The 19,184-nt window shown below is 28.3% G+C and overlaps 1 protein-coding gene and 1 non-coding gene across 2 annotated transcripts; one reads left to right on the forward strand and one right to left on the reverse strand.

The window, feature by feature from the left end:
- Positions 1-93: 93 nt before the first annotated feature.
- Positions 94-4,432, reverse strand: LOC125843751 (putative U-box domain-containing protein 50). Its single transcript, XM_049522946.1, has 8 exons — positions 4,089-4,432; positions 3,879-3,991; positions 3,678-3,805; positions 3,164-3,584; positions 2,384-2,524; positions 1,606-2,145; positions 570-1,277; positions 94-355 (listed from the first exon to the last, which is right to left on the reverse strand). The coding sequence occupies exons 1-8, from the start codon at positions 4,258-4,260 to the stop codon at positions 158-160; spliced, it is 2,421 nt and encodes an 806-aa protein (XP_049378903.1). The 5' UTR covers positions 4,261-4,432; the 3' UTR covers positions 94-157.
- Positions 4,433-7,172: 2,740 nt separating this feature from the next.
- TRNAA-CGC (transfer RNA alanine (anticodon CGC)) lies at positions 7,173-7,245 on the forward strand. Its single transcript has one exon. It is a non-coding gene; the product is annotated as a tRNA-Ala (tRNA).
- The last annotated feature ends 11,939 nt before the right edge of the window (positions 7,246-19,184 follow it).

A 19,184-nucleotide genomic window follows, 5' to 3' on the forward strand; every position in this document is an offset into this window, starting at 1 on the left:
ACTTGTCAAAGATGGTTCTGAGACCATGTTTACTCTAAAATCTAAGAGACTTGAGTTCTCTTGTTGCTGTTGCTACCTTTATTAATCTTCTCCTGCATGTACAAAATCCTATGAACTTTCATATCAACTCTCTCTATCTGTCTATCTATCCATCTATCTATCTGGTAGAAGTTGATTGTCTCTTTTGTGAGTCTTGGATCAGAGCACGTAAACTATGATTCGGAGTGAGAAGATTGTCCTTGAGCCTTAAATTTGTCATTGGTGATGTATCTCTTCCTTTCTTTAGCCATTCCTCTATAGCTTCTAGCTCATATGAAAATCCATCAGCTGCAACATGTGGATTCTTCATCACTTCCTGCAACAACAAAAGAAACAATTTTGTCAATCAAACACCAGAAAATGACTCTTGCTCGTACCAAAGACACCCTTAAAATGTTGGATAGACGACAACAAGTGGGGTCTGAGGAGGGTGGTGTGGATGCAGCCTTACCCCTATCTTATGAGGATAGAGAGGTTGTTTCTGATAGACCCTCAGGCTCAAGTAAAGCATAACAAAATAGACAACGAACCTGTAAAATGGGGCAAAGGAAGAAATTAGGAAACTCTGTTGAGTCTTCATGATCATCTAGATTTCTTCCATTTGCCACAACACATTCACCATTTGCTACTATTTCATCAGCTAACTTCTTCACTTTCTCCATCTCTCTTGCCAAATTCGTCATGTTTAACTCCTTATCTTCATGAATAGACAAACACTTTATTCCAATTCTACCAAGCTCCAGTGCTATATCCAATGGCCACTCTCCGGCCATTGGATCAAGCACTTCAATAAGCTTACTCTGGTCCATCATAATCGCCTCCTCAACCAGCCCGGCCCAGTTTCTTCCGGTCAGAATCTGTAAGACTAAGTTCCCATAAGCCCGGATATCTGATCTTAAATCCGATTTGTCACATGACAGAGGTATCCTAACATCATAGATTTTCGCCATATTGTTACAATCAAGAAGGATTTTTGAAGGGTTGAGGTTGCCATGAGCCACGGGCCTTGGCTTGGCCCGGTGGAGGAAGCACAAGCCTGTACAAACATTGGCTACAATACATATCCTAGCTTGCCAGTTTAGGCCATAATTTCTCCTTTTAGAGCCTCTGGTGCTTGAGAAGAGAATATCTCTTAAGCAACCATTATGCATATACTCGAACACGATGCACCTTAGCTCAGAGCAATATCCGATCATCGATAGAATATGAGGATGCCTCATATGGCTCAAGAACTTCACCTGCATCAGAATTTTTCGGATTTCAGACATGTCATGTTACTATTTTCATGATATCGTTAATTCATGTTTGACCCCTCTACTACACGAAATATCCTAATTTTACTCTCTGTCATACTTCGGAGCTACTCATACCTTTGCCATTAGCATATCATCTCGTATTTTCCCTTGACTCTAACAAAGCTCCAACTTGAAGTATAAAGGAGGGTATATAATTTTAAACCATAGTCAAAAGTAGAGTGGTAAAGTTCAACTTTTTTTCCTCAAAAGTATTTTGACACGTGAAATTCTACCGTTATAATTGCAACTAAAGAAATGAGTGTTGAATTACCTTAGCTTGAAAGGTGTCTTCAGAATCAACATCAGCAGAACTATACAGTTTGATTGCAACAGATGTGTGATGAAGCTTAGCTTTATACACATCAGTCCAATCACCACCAGATTTCAACCTCATAAGATTAGAAAATCCATCTGTGGCTGTTCTTATTTCTTCAGCACTGAACTTCTTGTACTCGAGCCTTGGTTCAATCAGCATTGAAGCATTACCTATCGCGTCTTTTTCTCTACAAAACGTTATCCTTCTTCGTAGAACATCTCTTTGCCTTCTAAACTCCTCAATCTCCTTAACTGTATCCATTCTCTGCTTCAATACTTTTTCCAATTGGACCTCAGCACGCGATCTTGCCACAGAAGACAGCTGCATCTTGATAGATAACTCGTGTTGTAGTTCAAGAATCGAGCTGAGTTTACTCTTCGTGACCTCTACTTCCGTGTGAAGTTCATTCAGCTCGTCTTTTGTAGCATCTAACTCTCTCTTTAGATCAGGCTTTCGCGCGAGTTCATCATTTATGCAACCATCAATTTCCTCAGCCTATATATACAACAAACTGTTAAAGTATGTAAATTTGCAAAATGAAACTACCTATTAAGTATAACACGTCCAAGGACGTGGTCTAGTGATCAATGAAATGAACTGAGAACCATAAGGTCTCGAGGTTCAAATCCCATATGTCTTAGCCTTGGTAGACAGAGTTACAGGGTACATGCACTAGTGGGAGGTATCAGGTACCCGTGGAATTAGTCGTAGTGCGTAAAATTGTAACACTTACTCTTCTAGTACATAAAGTGACAGCCCATTGAGCCTTAGCTTGTCCTTCAACATGAGATTTTGCTTCTTCTCTGCTTAGTTGTATTGCTTCTTTAATCTCCAAAAATTTGATTCTCAAAGCTTCTTTCTTTTCTTGTATAGTCTAAGTATATTTTTGAAATATAAATCAGACTAAAATGCATTATGAAAAAATAACAAAAGAAAAAAAACGCATAAAAAAAACCCAATGTTATTAGAATATTAAACTTTATGCACAAAAAAATGTGGCATAACGGTCAATGAAGTCAGTAAGAAACATAGGAAGTCCTGATTCAAATATCAACAAAGACAAGATACGTTAACGATTTCTAGTTATTCATCATTTGCAATGGTGAGAGATATATAGCAGGTATCTAAACGAATAGTCGAGGTATGCACAAGTTAGACCAGACACCCAGTAATAAAATAAACAGATTATAACTAGTTTGTCCTCTCATTATCATGAAAATTCTGATGTCAAATTAAGCAAGAGATTAAGAAATTTAAAATAAAAACAAATAAAGAAATTAAAAGAAAGCCAAAGTTGACTTGTCAAAAAATAAAAATCCCTTTTGCAACTACTCCAACTTATCATAGCCACATAATTTATTGAGATTAACTTTTATCTTCAAATATGTGTTCGATTTACTAAGAAGATAACTATAGATAATCGTCTATAAATAGTTTACTTAGAAAATAACGCGAATTACCTATTACAATAAGTTAAAATACACAAATAATATAAAAAGGTATTAACACATACCATATTTTCTGCCATAACAAGCTCTGTAATGATGTTCTTGTGGAGAATCTCATCAGCAACAAAATCATCAATTTCTTCAAAATTTGAAGATAATAATTGACACATATAATTATCAATTTCTTTTTTATATTTTTCCCATTTATCAAATTCAACATTAGTTGTTGATGATGATGATAAATCACTTTGATTTTTCAACAATTTTGAACTATTTTCAGGAAACATTTTTATAACCAAATCTCTAAAACTTTGTCTCATTGATCTTGATTTAGCAACCATAATTCCTTTATCATCTTCAATTAATCCCTCATTATCTCCTTCTCTTAGAAAAACCAATTTCCCTCCACATATAATAAATAATTCACAAAATTCTGGCTTTTGTCTATGCACAAAAAATGATCCACTTATTGCACTTCTTGATTTCCTATAAAACAACAATTCACAAAAAAAAAAAAATTAAAAAATGATTAAATATATTCAAAACAAAAAGGGGTTTTTTTTGTTGTTTTTTTGGTACCATGATGAAGGTTTCATGAAAGTCAATGATATGACTAATTTGTTTATCTTAAGACCATAGATCAAATCCACCATGAATTTTTGAATTGATTCATCATATCTTTCAATCTTGATTGCTTCAACTTTCACCTATACAAACAAAAAAAGACTTTTTTAACATAAAGTTTTTATTAAAAAAAAAGAATTATCAAAAAATATATACATTTCCACAAAAAACTTTGTATCTCCAAAGTATTTTTTGATTTTTTGCTTCTTCTAACTTTTCAAGATCCTTCAATTTTTCTTCATTTACTGATCCTCTTGGTAGCTTTCCCACTATACAACAACAACAACAACAACAACTTTTAAAAAATGAAGAAAAGGGCGTTTAAATCAATCAAAAATTAAAAAAATAAAATAGAATTACACTTACTTGGGGTTACAACATAATCTTTACATATGTTATTAGAAGCATAAAGAATAACAATGGTGATTGAGTGAGAATCCCATCTTTTGAGTGCCCATTGTAAGGTTAAAAAACCATCATGTATATCTGAATTTATTGCTATATAAACCTTGTTATCCCTCTCCATCTCATTAGCCATGGCTAAGAAATTAAAAAAAAAAACTATATATTATATTTGTGTGGTAATTTTATAAGTCATGACATATAGAAAGTATGAAGTGTGAAGCACATGTGAGGAGAAAGTATACATAGGTGGAAAAAAATAACCTATGGTTTTTGTTGAAGATTTTGTGTGATTTCTTGAGGGGAAGATTTTTAAAAGGAAAGTGAATAGGATTATTTGGGTTTTATATATTGATGTGTTAAGACTCAAGACAACTAATTTTGGTCTACTTTTTTTGTTTTTTGGTTAGTAACATTTTCTGTCCCTTGATTATTGATGAATTTTGATTTTGATTCTTATGATATTTGATTGAGCATATTTGATTGAAAGTTTAGTTGAAATATGCACTTTAGATCCGACTGTTTTGATGTGTCTTTAGAAAACAACGTCTCTCACTCGGAAGGTAAGGATAAAGTCAGTGTATACTCATTCGAAAGGTAAGGATAAAGTCAGTGTATATTCGATTCTTTTTTTTACTCCATTTATGAAATTATATTGAATATGTTGTTTTTTTGTGAATTTTTGCGAATTTGTCATGATTATCAATTGTTCCACTAATTTCAACATACTCATGGCTAAATCGATCGATTTCGGATCAAATAGAAGAAAGGAACTAGAAGATTCCACTTCTGAAAAACGCCTACACACCCCATCTACCTTTTGGTGCTCCGTCTCTCGAGATTACAATCCTTATCAAATTGGAGAAGAATAAATAATGAGTCATGGAATCGGACATCGGTCTTACTTATATGTTAAGTTTATAACGTTACTCTATATTAGGCAATAATATAATTTTAAAAATACACTAAATACAACATATTTAAAGAGGACCAAAAGCACTCATTTTAATAATGCTAAATTGCTAATCATATATCATTTGGACTAAGAGTGCAATTTATTAATAACTTAGGGGGCCAATAATGCTATTATCTTTTAATTTTGGACTTTTTAGTTTAGGATTTTAGCCGGTGATAGCAAAGATGGGGCCATATTGATTGGTACTTGATTTTGAATTTTCAGATTTAGAAAATTTCTAGGATATTACCATACGACTCGTTTGATTGATGACCAAGTTATTATATGATTATTTATATCGAAACTAATTATTTTAGAATTGTTATGTGGTAAAAATAATATTATAATTCTAAAATAATTAATTCTGAAATAAGTTATACCGTAATTTTATCCTAATCAAACATGAGACGACAAATATTAATTGGCAGCATATTCAATCAAATGGGTGATTTCACTCCGATTATGAATTCCAACTACCCCATAAACTGAAAAGTGAAAATTCATTCATTTCAAAATTAATTATTCTTTATTCTTCGTGTCAAACAAGCCCTTCGATTAAAAGGATTTTATTCGTAATTAACATTTATTGTGATTAGTTAAAAGGAAAAAAAGGAGATTGGCTCTATGACGTTTGATATAGAATGCATATCCGAGGATATTCTTTGCGGGTAATTTACACTAAATATTAATTAATGAAAACTACACTTTTATATTTTGGTGTGAGTTGTGACTACAAAGACAAGTCAACTTTTTGTTGTCAGGACAATTTATCCATATCAGATATTTATACAAGATTAATAAAATACAAGATACATATTTTCCGTTTATGTATTTATCACTTAATAGTAATGGTTATAACTAGAAATAAAAAAAATTTCTATCGAAAATCAATAGGATATTTATGTTATAGAACATGATTTTTTAATCATTTTTCACCAAATCAGCTTACTAAGAAAATTCATGATGAAAAACATATTATACGTATGAGTTTCAGATCTTATCTATAAGTGCATTCACTATTTGATTTTATCCTAAATGCCGACAAAAGTTCAATTTTAACGTATTTATCTATTATTTACTTTTACGTTAGAAAGACGACAAAAAATTACTTTTTCTTTGTATTGTCGGATCATCGGTAATTTAAGTTTGATTTAAAAATACTTATCTCTTGTTAATATCTTGTTGTTGATCATAAATAATAATCGAGTCTATCGTCTTTATATTTGACAATTTGTATTTACTTTTTTGGTAGAAAGCTGACAAAAAACATACTTTTTCATTGTATTGTAGGATCATCGAAAATTTAAGTTTGATTTTAAAATATTTATCTATTATTAACATCTTGTCGTTGATCATAAATGATAATCGAGTTTATCGTTTTTACACTAGTAACTTTGTATTTACTTTTTCGATATAGAGATGACAAAAAACATACCTTTTCTTTGTATATATTGTCGATTCATCAGTAATTTAAGTTTAATTTAAAAATATTTATCTTTTATTAATATCTACCGATCGTAAACAGTATAATGATTGAATTTATGGTCTTTATATTTGTAAATTTGTATCGATATAGTTAATTTACTGTAATCACGAATTTACATGTGACATATTATAAAGCTTCAAAGTATTTTCGACTTGAAATTAATTTGCTCCCTTATAGTAATGTTATTGTAACTAAAAGGGATTTGATATAAAATTAGAGGAGCATTTTTTATCGGTTAAATAAAAAAAAATCAATAACAAATATGTTATTGATTAGGTTATCAGTTTAGCATGTTTACAAATCAAAAATTGGTAAACAAAATTGATAATATATAAAACCAAACCAAATCAACCGATAACCACCCTACATAAACTCTCACTTGTTAATGAATATCTTGTTCTACATTAATTACACAGTTTTTTTGGGGGGAAACACAATGTTATATTTTGTTCCTAATTTGCTCACATTATAATAAATGTAATGTAACGTTTTAAAACGCAGTAATATAATATTAAAATAACTTATTTTCTTAATTGTAAATGAATGTTAAGAATATGAGACCACTTAATATTTATTAGATATTTTTTAAGATTGCAAAGAACAGCGAGGGGGTGTAGCTCATATGGTAGAGCGCTCGCTTCGCATGCGAGAGGCACGGGGTTCGATTCCCCGCACCTCCACTTTTCTTTTTAAAAAACAAATATTTTTACCAAATTATTATTTCTTGGGTAACTAAATAATTTTATTCTTTTTACCAATTTTAATATAGTCAAGTGCATTTATTTTTATTTGCTGAAAATTATATGAGGCAAATTCTTGTATTCCAAGCAAAGTTTATCCTTTTTGTGGTGTAACTAACTTTTTAGTTTCCTCTTTTAATAAAATGAAATGTATCTCCAATCAATTGCCACGTTAAGAATATAAATTTTACGTCTAATACATCTTATAACCTCTTAAATTTGTGATGAATTATTAGATATTTCAATTGAACACCTGGACATATGATAAAGTATTTATGTTAAACATTTTCGCTTCAAAATTGTTGAAAACCTTTCGCTTGTGTTATCAACGCCCATTATGTACGTAGTCACGTTGAATATGTCACATTCTTTAATTATACACATCAACATCAATTGGAACAAACTAAGGCTCTACGACATATAGATAGATAGACGTTGCATATTATTGCCCTAATACATCGATAGCCTCTTAAGCTCGCCAATAAATATCATTTGAACACAGTAATTATGCTCTATCCAGTAGATTAACGTGTCTAATTCAAGTCAATATATATAGATTAACGTGTCTAATTTAACTTGACTTGTCTAGTTGACATCCTAACATATCGTTTATATAATCCATATATCATTCTTTATATATATATATATATATATNATAAGGAATTATACATAATACTAAGGAAAAATTATCTAAATACACGACTTATTTAACCATATTCTCTAAATTACATAATATTCAGGATATAAGATATACATGTATCTTTGTATCTAAAAACCGGCTAACACTAAACAGTCTCTCAATAGATATACACATATGACATACATACAACATGCATTTATTTTTAGGTATTGGTTCCCTCATACACACACTTTACATTTCATATACCCTTCACATGCCGTTGATATTCATATAATTGACATGTATATACAATTTGTAAATATATACATTGGGTCAAATTGATCACACATATTGTTGATGTCTTCATACACTACAAGAACACTGTGAATTACATGGGGATTTTTCTGGATATTAGTATGAAAATTTGCAGGAAAATAAGTTTCCTGTGGATTTTCATACAAATCTACAGGAAAATCCCCATATAATTCACACCTTTTTTGTAGTGATATACATCACGTACACCTAGTTTCTACTTTGCTATATATTTACAATCAGATATTGTATCCACACGATTTCAATTAGGATTAGATTTTGTATGCACACACCGCACGGATACAATATACTTGGGCTTTCAAATAAAATGGTGGAGAAGTTGAACTTCAGGCTACTCTAATGGGCCCATAACTGCCATTAAGTCCACTAGTATTGCAGAATTGGGCCAGATAATACTAGTGACTGATATGATGACCCATATATGGCTGGCCCATAATACAGTTTCATTAGGCCCAATAAATCAGTTCAACAAGAAAATCAAGTCATAAATCATGAAGTCTAATAGATAAATCATGTCAATCTTACTCTAAAAAATATAAAAATTGCAAAATATTATAAACGTATTTCTTTAATGCGAAATTAACATAAATAATCGTTCGTTCAAGAAAATAGCCTATAAATGGCCAAATATATTTATACATGTAAATATTTTTGACAGAGCGGTCAAATGTGTAAGAGTAACTATTCCTTTTTTAATTGCTATTGAGGATTGACAACAAGACCTAAAACCCTCAAATGCAAATCCTCCCCACACTAGATTTATGTCCAACTTAAATTATATTGGTAATATTAACAGTTTAATATAACATTCTTAAAATGCTATCATTAAAGTACCACTATTCTTTATCATTTTCGATAATTAAAACGTAATCTAGTTTGTTATTATCGTTATAAATGTTATTGGATCAGGTTCATTCATAAAGTATCACTTACCTCATTACCTTGTCACCCTTCTATATCCTACTTATAACACATAACTATATTATTATGAGTGTTTAAACAAAGTTTTTCCATTGTAATATGTCGGATATGGTAGGAAAGATGAAAAAATAAATACCCCATTCTTTCGTCATAACTTGAACCCAATCCACATCTCTTATTTGAGCCTTCTACGTTGAATTGAATGAAGGTTATTTAATGGAGTGGACGATTTACCCATCTAGTCAATGACACTATAAGAAATAACCTCCTTATTCTTCTAGCTATCAATTTTGATCTTATTAATCGACCATAGTGGATAAGAAAATCATTATCGTTATCAGCTATAGATCCAAAGTATGACCTAAATAATGAACTATTCTCTTTGACGAGAATCAATCAAACTCAAAAGCATAGAGAAGAAACTATTCACATCCTAATAGAAGATTTATAAATTATAAAAACCAACAATTCATTCGTTTTGTGAAAATTTCTAACGATCAATAACTCACATCGCAATTGCTATAATTCATTTCCTCAAAGAATAATCCATCTCCTAAACAAGTATTTATAATGAAAAAAAACACCATAGTCATGGTCATAATACTAAAAAATCTATGAAATTAAATTGCCTTTACAAAGTGGGACCTCTAATCTAAAAATACAATGAATCCAAATTCTTGTATTGTCTCTTAGTTAAATGTCCTTAAAGGGATGACAGAGGATCCAATCCTAGTTAACATTACTTTAATAAAATAACAAATAATAATATAATCAAATAATAACAAAATTAATAATTAGAGGACGGTAGTACGTACCAAAATATCAAAAAATAAAGCGTCTTAATTTTTAAAAAATAATTAATTTGTTCGAAAATAGCAGAAGTGCACGTGCATTTCGCTCCGTAATCATCGAGATATTTGAGTCAAAAGATACCGCGCACGTGCCTTTGGTCAATGGTCAAAAGTTAGTGTGATCACAATGCACGAGTTTAGGGGCCGTAAAACATAATTAAATCACTTTATTAAACTATATAATATAATTAATCAATATACTTTATATACTATACTGCTACCTTCTAAAAGAGTATATAGACATGATATAAATTATGGTTATTTTATTTATTTAATGTGAATTTCTGACATTTTGATTTTTAAAATTACTCTACCTATATTTAGAACCTGCTCAAAGGTATTATACACATTTTGATTAATGTATTTAATAATTTGGAAATCTTGTGTTTATATTAATTAATCACCACTTAAAACGATTGATGTGATGAATATGATTCCTCTATTTTAGATACAAATTATAAATTTAACCTTTTGCGTAATTTAATGCATCCTATTAAATACAGATTAAAATTAGTTAAGATTTCTGTATATATGAATATTGAACATTCATAGAAAATTTAGAAGAAAAAAAACAAAAAGCATCAAAATAGCATTACTAGATTAATACTACTACGCTTAACCAAAGTCTCGTTGTTAATTCTTGTGTTCAAAATATGTAAATAGAGTTGTCTTTAATAGGAACATATAATTGACCTATAGTGGACTTTTTTGAGATAAAAATTTGAATTAGTCAGGTACATACATTACGAATATCAAATGATTAAATAATAAAGTATTAGAAATGAATCATTGAAATCTCGAGTTCAAATATCAATTTTTCAATATTTTTATTAGCATGTGTATGAATTTTATCTTGAAAACTTGAGCTGATAAAATGGATAGGTGATTCGATAAATTAGTTAAAGTGCTCACAAGCAAACCTGATATTATTAGTGTAATTAAGATAAGATCAAATCATGGCTGTTGATCTTTGATTATTTTCTTGAATTAATAATAGTATTAGGGTGATAATTGTGATGAACATAGGTCATGGTTTGCATGTTACTTTGTTATTTATTTCTACCTTTTCTTAGATTTATTCCACATGGAACAAATAGGAACCGCTTATTATATTTTAATTAATTTCATTCACAGCTGTTCTTTTAAAAAAAAAAAATATATATATATATATATATATATTATTATTTTTTTCTTTTTTTCGTGATTTGGTTTTTGGGATAAACTTCAAAATTGGATTTTTTTAGATTCTTAGCTTTATGTTCAGACATTCTCAGATTATACAAGTTAAGTCTGAATGGGAGTAGGTTTCTATTTGTGTATACTTTTGACTTATTATAGTATCTTTTTTATTAAATAAGTAAAATAAAGTATTTTAGTTTTTTTCTCTTCATGTTTGTGTTTATCTTGATCAAATATATATATCTGTTACAAGTAGATATGATTTTGACAAAATGAGATAGCATTCAGATTTTAAATAATATTTAATATTATTTTCCTTTAGTTTTTACAATTTTTTGGAAAATATTTTGGATTGATGATATTTTACTTTTGGATTAAAAATGGATGATTGAAGTGAAGAATTTGTTATGTTTTGAAAGGATACCTACTAATTAAGTAAAATGTAAGTTTTATAGAACAATGATAAGGACGATTATATTATATGGTAATGAATGTTGAGCCGCTAAAGTCTAGCATATTCAAAAAATGAGTGTTGCCTAAATATGGATACAAAGATAGATGTACGATCATCCCAAATTAAATAAGATTAAAAATAATGATCACATTGCGAAAAAGAGCAACTAGAAAAATATTGAGGATAAAATGTGAGAAGGTCGCTTGAGATGATCGATGGTTAATTAATTTGACACATTTTGCATCGATCTGTAAACACACTGGTATGTAGGCATGAAAATATGATAAGTGGAGGTGTTAAAAGAGAATAAGATAAACCTAAATTAAAATCACATAAAAGAAAGTGGATCAAAAACCTTCAAATGTTTGGTATCGATCTATACAAACTTAATTAAAGAGAGACGCAATCAAAGAAAAAGATCCATACAGTTAGTAACTTCTAGTTGAGGATATAATATGATATGAGTTTTAGTTGAACAAATGAGGATTCATATAATCTATTTTAAATTGTTTGGAATTGAAGTATAGTTAATTTCGAGTGACATATTTTGCTTGCTTTTTGAAATTTAGTATTTTTTTCTTTTAAAAGGTTTTTGTTACTGAAAAGATTTTGAAAATCAAATGCAAATTATTATTTTTCTTTTGTAATCTTTTTCTTTTCCTTTTGGGATATGATTCTTAAATTTAAAAGAAAAACACAAAAGTAGTTGGAGAAAATAACAGGAAAAAAAGAAGAAGATAAATAATAAAACGAAAATATTGACATTAGTACTCTTGAGATTCTTATCTGTGTCACAACTAATTCGATAAATTATATGATTTATATATAAAAAAAATTGCTTTCGATCCCTCAAAGTTACTTAATCATAGCAGTCGAAATTTTTGTGTGTGTGCTTTTTTTTTTCCTTCAATTTGACGAGCTCTAGATAGAAAATAAAATTATGATAAGTAATGCTTCTCCTTTAATGAATTTTCCACAAAGCAAATCTAGATTAATCGAGTTTAGAAGGTGCTTACAAAAAAGGAGTACAATGCTTTTCCTTTAAAAGTTCAAATCCCCCTTATCTTAGGTTTATTTAATTTAATAATCAATTTTATTTTAGTAATTATAATACTAATAATTTTGTCATCACTATAGTACAACCACGTGTGATATCACGTGCCGTTAAATAAGGCCTTTAAAAAAGAATTAAGCCAATGACTTTAATTATTAGTCACCTAAAGTTATAACCAATTGCAACATAAGTGTTTAATGTACGGTACCAAAAAATAATATTCAATTATGAGTCATTTACAAAAATGAAATAAAATAAATTATAATAAATATAATAAACAAAAACTATTTTACAGCACGTAAATCGGAATAACTATAAACTAATTGACCTTATACAGTTCATGTACCTAATAATTATTTAAGTTAACACTATTAATTTAATGAATCATGTACTCAATTTATTTAAATATATTGGGTGAATGTGAAGTTATTGTATGTGAGTTCGTTCAATTGTTAAAAATATCATAATATGAAAATACTTGCATGTTTTTTTAGAGTAATAAAACATAGAAATATTGTGGAACTCAATTATTTATGTAAATTCTATTCAATTTATCAAAATAAAAGAAGAAAGTATGGGACCATAAAAGTCCCATTCGAATATGAAATCACTATGAAAAATAAAACAATTACGATATTTTTATGATTTGTTCTTACGATAGCTTAAGAAAACGTTATGATCATATCTGTTATAAACTTATTAGGATGGTTTTCAAAAATTCGTCATAATACTATTCATACTTAAGATTGGTGTATATGATCTAAACTATCAAACTACTAATTATTTTTTTAAAAAAAAAAAATCTATTAGAAAGTGTATGCGAAAAACCCTTCTAAATAAGCCATATAAGACAAATTTAATTACAATAAAACCTCACTAAATTAATACATGATAAAATAATAATTTCTCTAAGATAATATTTTCTTTTGGTCCCGACTGGGCCAATGAAAAAAATCACCCATTTCGATAAGATAATATATTTTCAGAAGACCCCTACATAAAATATATGGTCTCATCAATATTATAAATTAATAATTCTTTAAAAGTAAAAATACATCTAAGACAATTTAGTCAAATATGATTCTATTATTTTATTTTTTTGTTAAAATTTAAATCGAGTTGAAGCTCATCTTTAACTTTTCTAATTGCTCAAAAAAATTTGGTGTTGTCTTTTCGAACTGCACCATAAAATTGTGAAGAGTTCTAGAGACGATAAATGTTTCCTTACGTGTAACTGGTTGCAAATGTGTTGTATCATCTTCAACTTCATCATCTACATTATTTTTTCCGATAGTATCCACAATTTCTTTTAATTGATGGATCTCTGAATCTGTATCACTTTCATCCAAGTAATCTAAAAGGTTATTGACATCATTTTTTTTGCGGTAACCAAAATCATTAATCATGACCTCAAGTTCATGAATGTCATTTTCACAAAACATTCTTTAAATTAATAAATATTTATTTATCGATTAAATAATACCTCTACAAAATAATAATATTTTATGGTCCCTCCCATATTAGTTTAGTGAAGTTTAACTGTAGTTAAAATTTCAATATGAATATCAAACATCGAACGACAAAATTCGAATAGAGAAAATTAATTAAAATTATACTTGGTAACCGGAAAAGTGCAAGTTGGGTCGGCTCAACGGAAAACCCGAGGAGAACCCATTTACAATTGGCATCGGGTAAACCATTTCCCCAATTCCAAGTTTTCTTATTCTCTGTATTATATTAGCTGTTCACTTTCTATTTATATGTTCTTTAATTTATTTCTTAAGTTTTTTTTTTTTTTGAACTTTATAAATTACATTTATATTTGCAAAAATAATAATAATTATAGAGATAAAATAGGACAGGTGGAAATCACAAACATCTTAAGACATCTCGTCTCCTTCCTTTTCTCTTGGACATCAAATTTAATTAATTCTATCTTAATTTTATAAATTGACCAGTAATTTGGACAATTATTTATCGTAATATGAATAACTAAGGAAAATTTCTTTTGACTAGAAAATTTGGTCAGAATGATATTTTACATATGTTATTTTATCTTTTAAAACATTTTTATCCTTTTAACTTTAATATTTTTTAACTAAAAATGAAAAAAAAGATCAGTTTATTTTAAAATAAAAAAAATACTATAGTTTTTTAAAATTTTTGGCCAAATTCTATCAAATTTTCTGGCGTTTTAGCATTATCCTATGAAATCGAGGGTATATTGTTTTTAATTAAAAAAAAGCTTCTTATTGGATCAAGTACTTCCACTTCTACATCCATCAAATTAGGCAATTCTAATCTCAGATTTGCCTTCTCAAAAGTAGAGCTCTCTGATCTCTTCTCTTCTTCCCCCAATAAAACAAAATAATTAAAACTAATTTTATGGAATAAATATTTAGATAATATTTGGAGTTCTTGGAGAAATAATTCTTTAAGACAAATGACCACATATGCTTATAATGGGGGTTGCTCGAGTAACATTGAGGGTATTTTTGTCATTTTAATGTTTTATTTCGAAATGACTTATTTCATATGCTCACATTCTACCACTAGGAGTAACTTATGTCATTAGTATTCAGTAACCGAAGAAGCAATTGATATGGCGATTAATATTTATGCTTATCCATTATATCAAACGATCTTCATCAAGTTGAAATCTTGAATTCGTCTTTGTGAGTGTGTACTGTAGGTCTCTAATAAACAATTAAATGAAGGAAACATTATATGTATTTCCCATTTGGTATTAATTTAATTATATCCTATGGGGATATATAATAAGTTGTGATCTGATTATAAGGAGATCATAAGTAAGTTTTGGACTAGTAGTTGAAACTTTCCAGCTATAATTAACATGTGGAAATGATAATTTTGCTGAAAATGCAAGTAATAATATAATTCTTTGTGTTAAAATTCATCCTTTTATTTATTTATTATTACTAGTACGAATTTCACTTGCTTGCTCAAAAAGACATGTACGTAATTTTAATTTGTTTTACTTCATAAGAAAATCCTTTGACCAAGTATTTCAAACTTCAAGCTATCAATGTTACTATGATGCGATGATTTAGATTTCTCTATTTTAAAGTTGATATCTCGATTTTTTAAAGTTTGAAAAGGAAAAAAATTATATTGTAAGCATCACCCTTATAAATGAGTCAAATACAAAGTATAAATTCAAATCTAATCAAATTTTAATATAAATATAGAATAAGTATTATAAAAAAAAAAAACTTAGGTGCCTACTTGAAAATTCCAAAAGGAAGGGTCAAAGGGAGAATATTTTAACACAAAAAATAGCAAGTAATGTGTCTTTATTCAAGGGAGCACAATAAGTGGCCACGTCACACCTATGAAATCTTGTGGGTCCCACATTAAGAGTTTAAAAATTTCATTACATTCGTATTATTTTAAATTGAGCATATAAATACACGATAAATAATTTTTGTCCTAACTCTAAATTTTGAAAATACTTTTAGGCGTATATTCAAGGGTTTATTAGGTGATTAAATAAATAATACAATACACATCATCTCTTCTAATTATACATATCAGATTCAATTAATATATGTTTGAGCATATTACTAAAACATGTAATATATTTTGATAACTAACTAATTTATCTACGTAGTTAACATTTAGTTGCCAAATCTAATAGAAATACTTTATTAAATATTTAAATACTTAATTAAAATAAATTATAATTCAGATATTTATATAATTTATTTATAAATTTAAGAAATTATGAGGAGGTAAGAAAGACGGTGGACGGAGCCTACATTTTTTTTTACTATTATAGATTTACATTAGCACCGCTATTTTTAACGAATGAATCAATATTTACGTGTTGCTACTATTTACACATGCAATATTTATTTATTTTAGATATATTATATTGTTTAACTTGTGTCCAAAAATATCATTTAATTCACTCATATCTAAACAAGACAAAAATACAGGTTGTAAACTCCTTTTGGTTCTACACACTTTGATGATGCATGCGTTCCATTTTTGACTAATTACAACACAATGTTTGAAACACAATTTGGCTTCTAATATTTACTCTATATTCATTTTGAGTCAAGTCTACACGAATTATATAACATGTCAAATTGAATTTATGTGTGCAAAGTTAAAAATAAATAAATATCGATGGTTTAATTTATATCGTAATAATGAATGTTTTGTTTTTTTAACCTATGCGGATCAAGGGCATAATTAATATGCGAATAATATTCATGAATAATGAAAAATTACTTCTTGAAAGTATAACAAATATTTGAATTTTAAATAATAATAATAATAATAATAATAATAATTATCAACTCAAATATTTTTATGAGATATCATTATATATATTTTAATAAAGCACAAAATAATAAAAATACAATTTTTTTCTTTATGTATGAATATTCCGTAGGACCAATTTACCAAATCGAGACTGTATTTGACTGTTTTCTACATCTAAATTAAATGTTAAACTCATTTCCTTTATTTGCAAAGTCCTAAAAATAATTAAATCTTGTACGTATATGTTGCAGCCATAGGTCAACACCCTTCAACTTCCTTAGAATCTATAACTCTACGATTCTGTACCTATATATATTAGCTCCCCCCCCCCACCAAACCACACCACTCTAAATATAAAATATACTTTTAACATGTTGTAGCAGATAATATAATTTTATTTCAAAATTACATTACGAATCTTACTATTTTATCAATGATTATAAGTATTAATCGTTATGAAATCAAATTCAGAATCTGAACTCTATAAGTTCAAAACACATATTTCAATTTTTGAGTTCAAAATTCATACAATTTTAATCGGTTTAATTACCAAGGTGAATCTAGGTCTAGATAAATATTACTTATAATATAGCTAAACACTTAAATTCATCAATAGTCTTATTTAATGACGTATTATGAAAAAAAATCTGCTAATTAGTTACAATCTATTTAGTGAAAGTATAGAAACATATCAACGATGAAATTCATAACTAATTAATCTCAATCCACTAATAATACAATATAAGTTAAAATTGAACCTACACATATGACTTATTTGAATGATTTTTTCTCGTTGTCAGTATATAAAAATTTAAAACGATGTTATACATGGATATTCTATTAGATTTAGATGCTAGAAATACTTATAGGTGTTTTATTTTAGCAGGCTCGAGATGTATATATAGAAATTTGTATAAATTAATGTACGTATGATAAAATGGGGATTTGTAATTTGCACGAATGCAATTAATAGGTCACCCTCCTTAAAAACTGGAGGACCTAACAAGACTAATTTCTGAATTTTAATAGTACTAAACTCAATATAAGACAAATATTAGGGATCGAAGTGAATATTTTTATTTTTTCCCAGATGATAAGGATTACTGTTTCCTTGCTGTTTTCTCGGTCATTTGTCTCTAGAGTAATTTTAGGGATACTTCTTGACTAAACAACTTTGAATTTATTAAAATTACGGGTTGTGGTAAGATGGATAAGTTTTGTTGATATTTATTTGTAAAGGTCTCGAGTTTGAGTTTTGAGTGTGAAATAAATTGTGTTGAGGAACGTTTCCTCCGTAAATAAGTTTTACGTGATACAAATTTGAATTAATCGGATAGTAATGTGAAACCAGGCACCGGAGGAGAAATCGGGGACTTGTTAACTACATTAATGACGTATTTAGAATTTAGGGCCGGTTGATTCTTCTCTTTGTATATGTGTTCTTTTGTTCGTCATTCAGTATTTGATATTTGCTTGTTCGATTAATTCTATTTTGTATTGCGTAAAACTCATTAAAAAAGAAAAAAAATTCCCATTTCATTTATAGGACTCGAACATGAGACTCTTTATTGAATTAGTTTCGCTTAGTCCATGATATTTGTGTTTAGCAACATGTACACTTTTGTTGATAATATTTGTGTTTGATATGAAAGAAACATACTTTAGAAAATAAATCATTTTCTGGCAATCAAATATTTTAAAAAATTAAGGATTTTCTTGAAAATATTTTTATTAAAATAAGAAAAATAACTTTATGTGCTTATATTTTTCTATATTAGTAGTTTTTAATTAACTTATAAATTAACGGTGAGTGAAACTGAATTTCTTCTGAAAAATATCTTCCTCGTTAAACTCTTGACAAGGTGCTAAAAACACCACTTTTTAAAAATTTATTTTTGCTATTACTTAATGTCCTCTAAATGTTTATTATGGAGATGACATAATTGTTAATCAATTCTCATAATCAAAGAAGTGTGGCACTAATTAAAACAACATGAAGTGGGATTCTTGGATTAAAATAGAAAATGTTTGAAAAAGCCACTAAGAAGTATTATTTCAATATATATTAAATATGAACTTGTTAGTTAAACTTTCACAATCAAAGAAATTCTCTTTCTATTTTTTTTATATAAAAAAAAATGTCCACAAGTGTTGGCCATTATATAGATTTTGGTGTTG

Source organism: Solanum stenotomum, chromosome 11 (genome assembly GCF_019186545.1).
Source record: "Solanum stenotomum isolate F172 chromosome 11, ASM1918654v1, whole genome shotgun sequence".
In the NCBI taxonomy this organism is placed as follows: domain Eukaryota; kingdom Viridiplantae; phylum Streptophyta; class Magnoliopsida; order Solanales; family Solanaceae; genus Solanum; species Solanum stenotomum.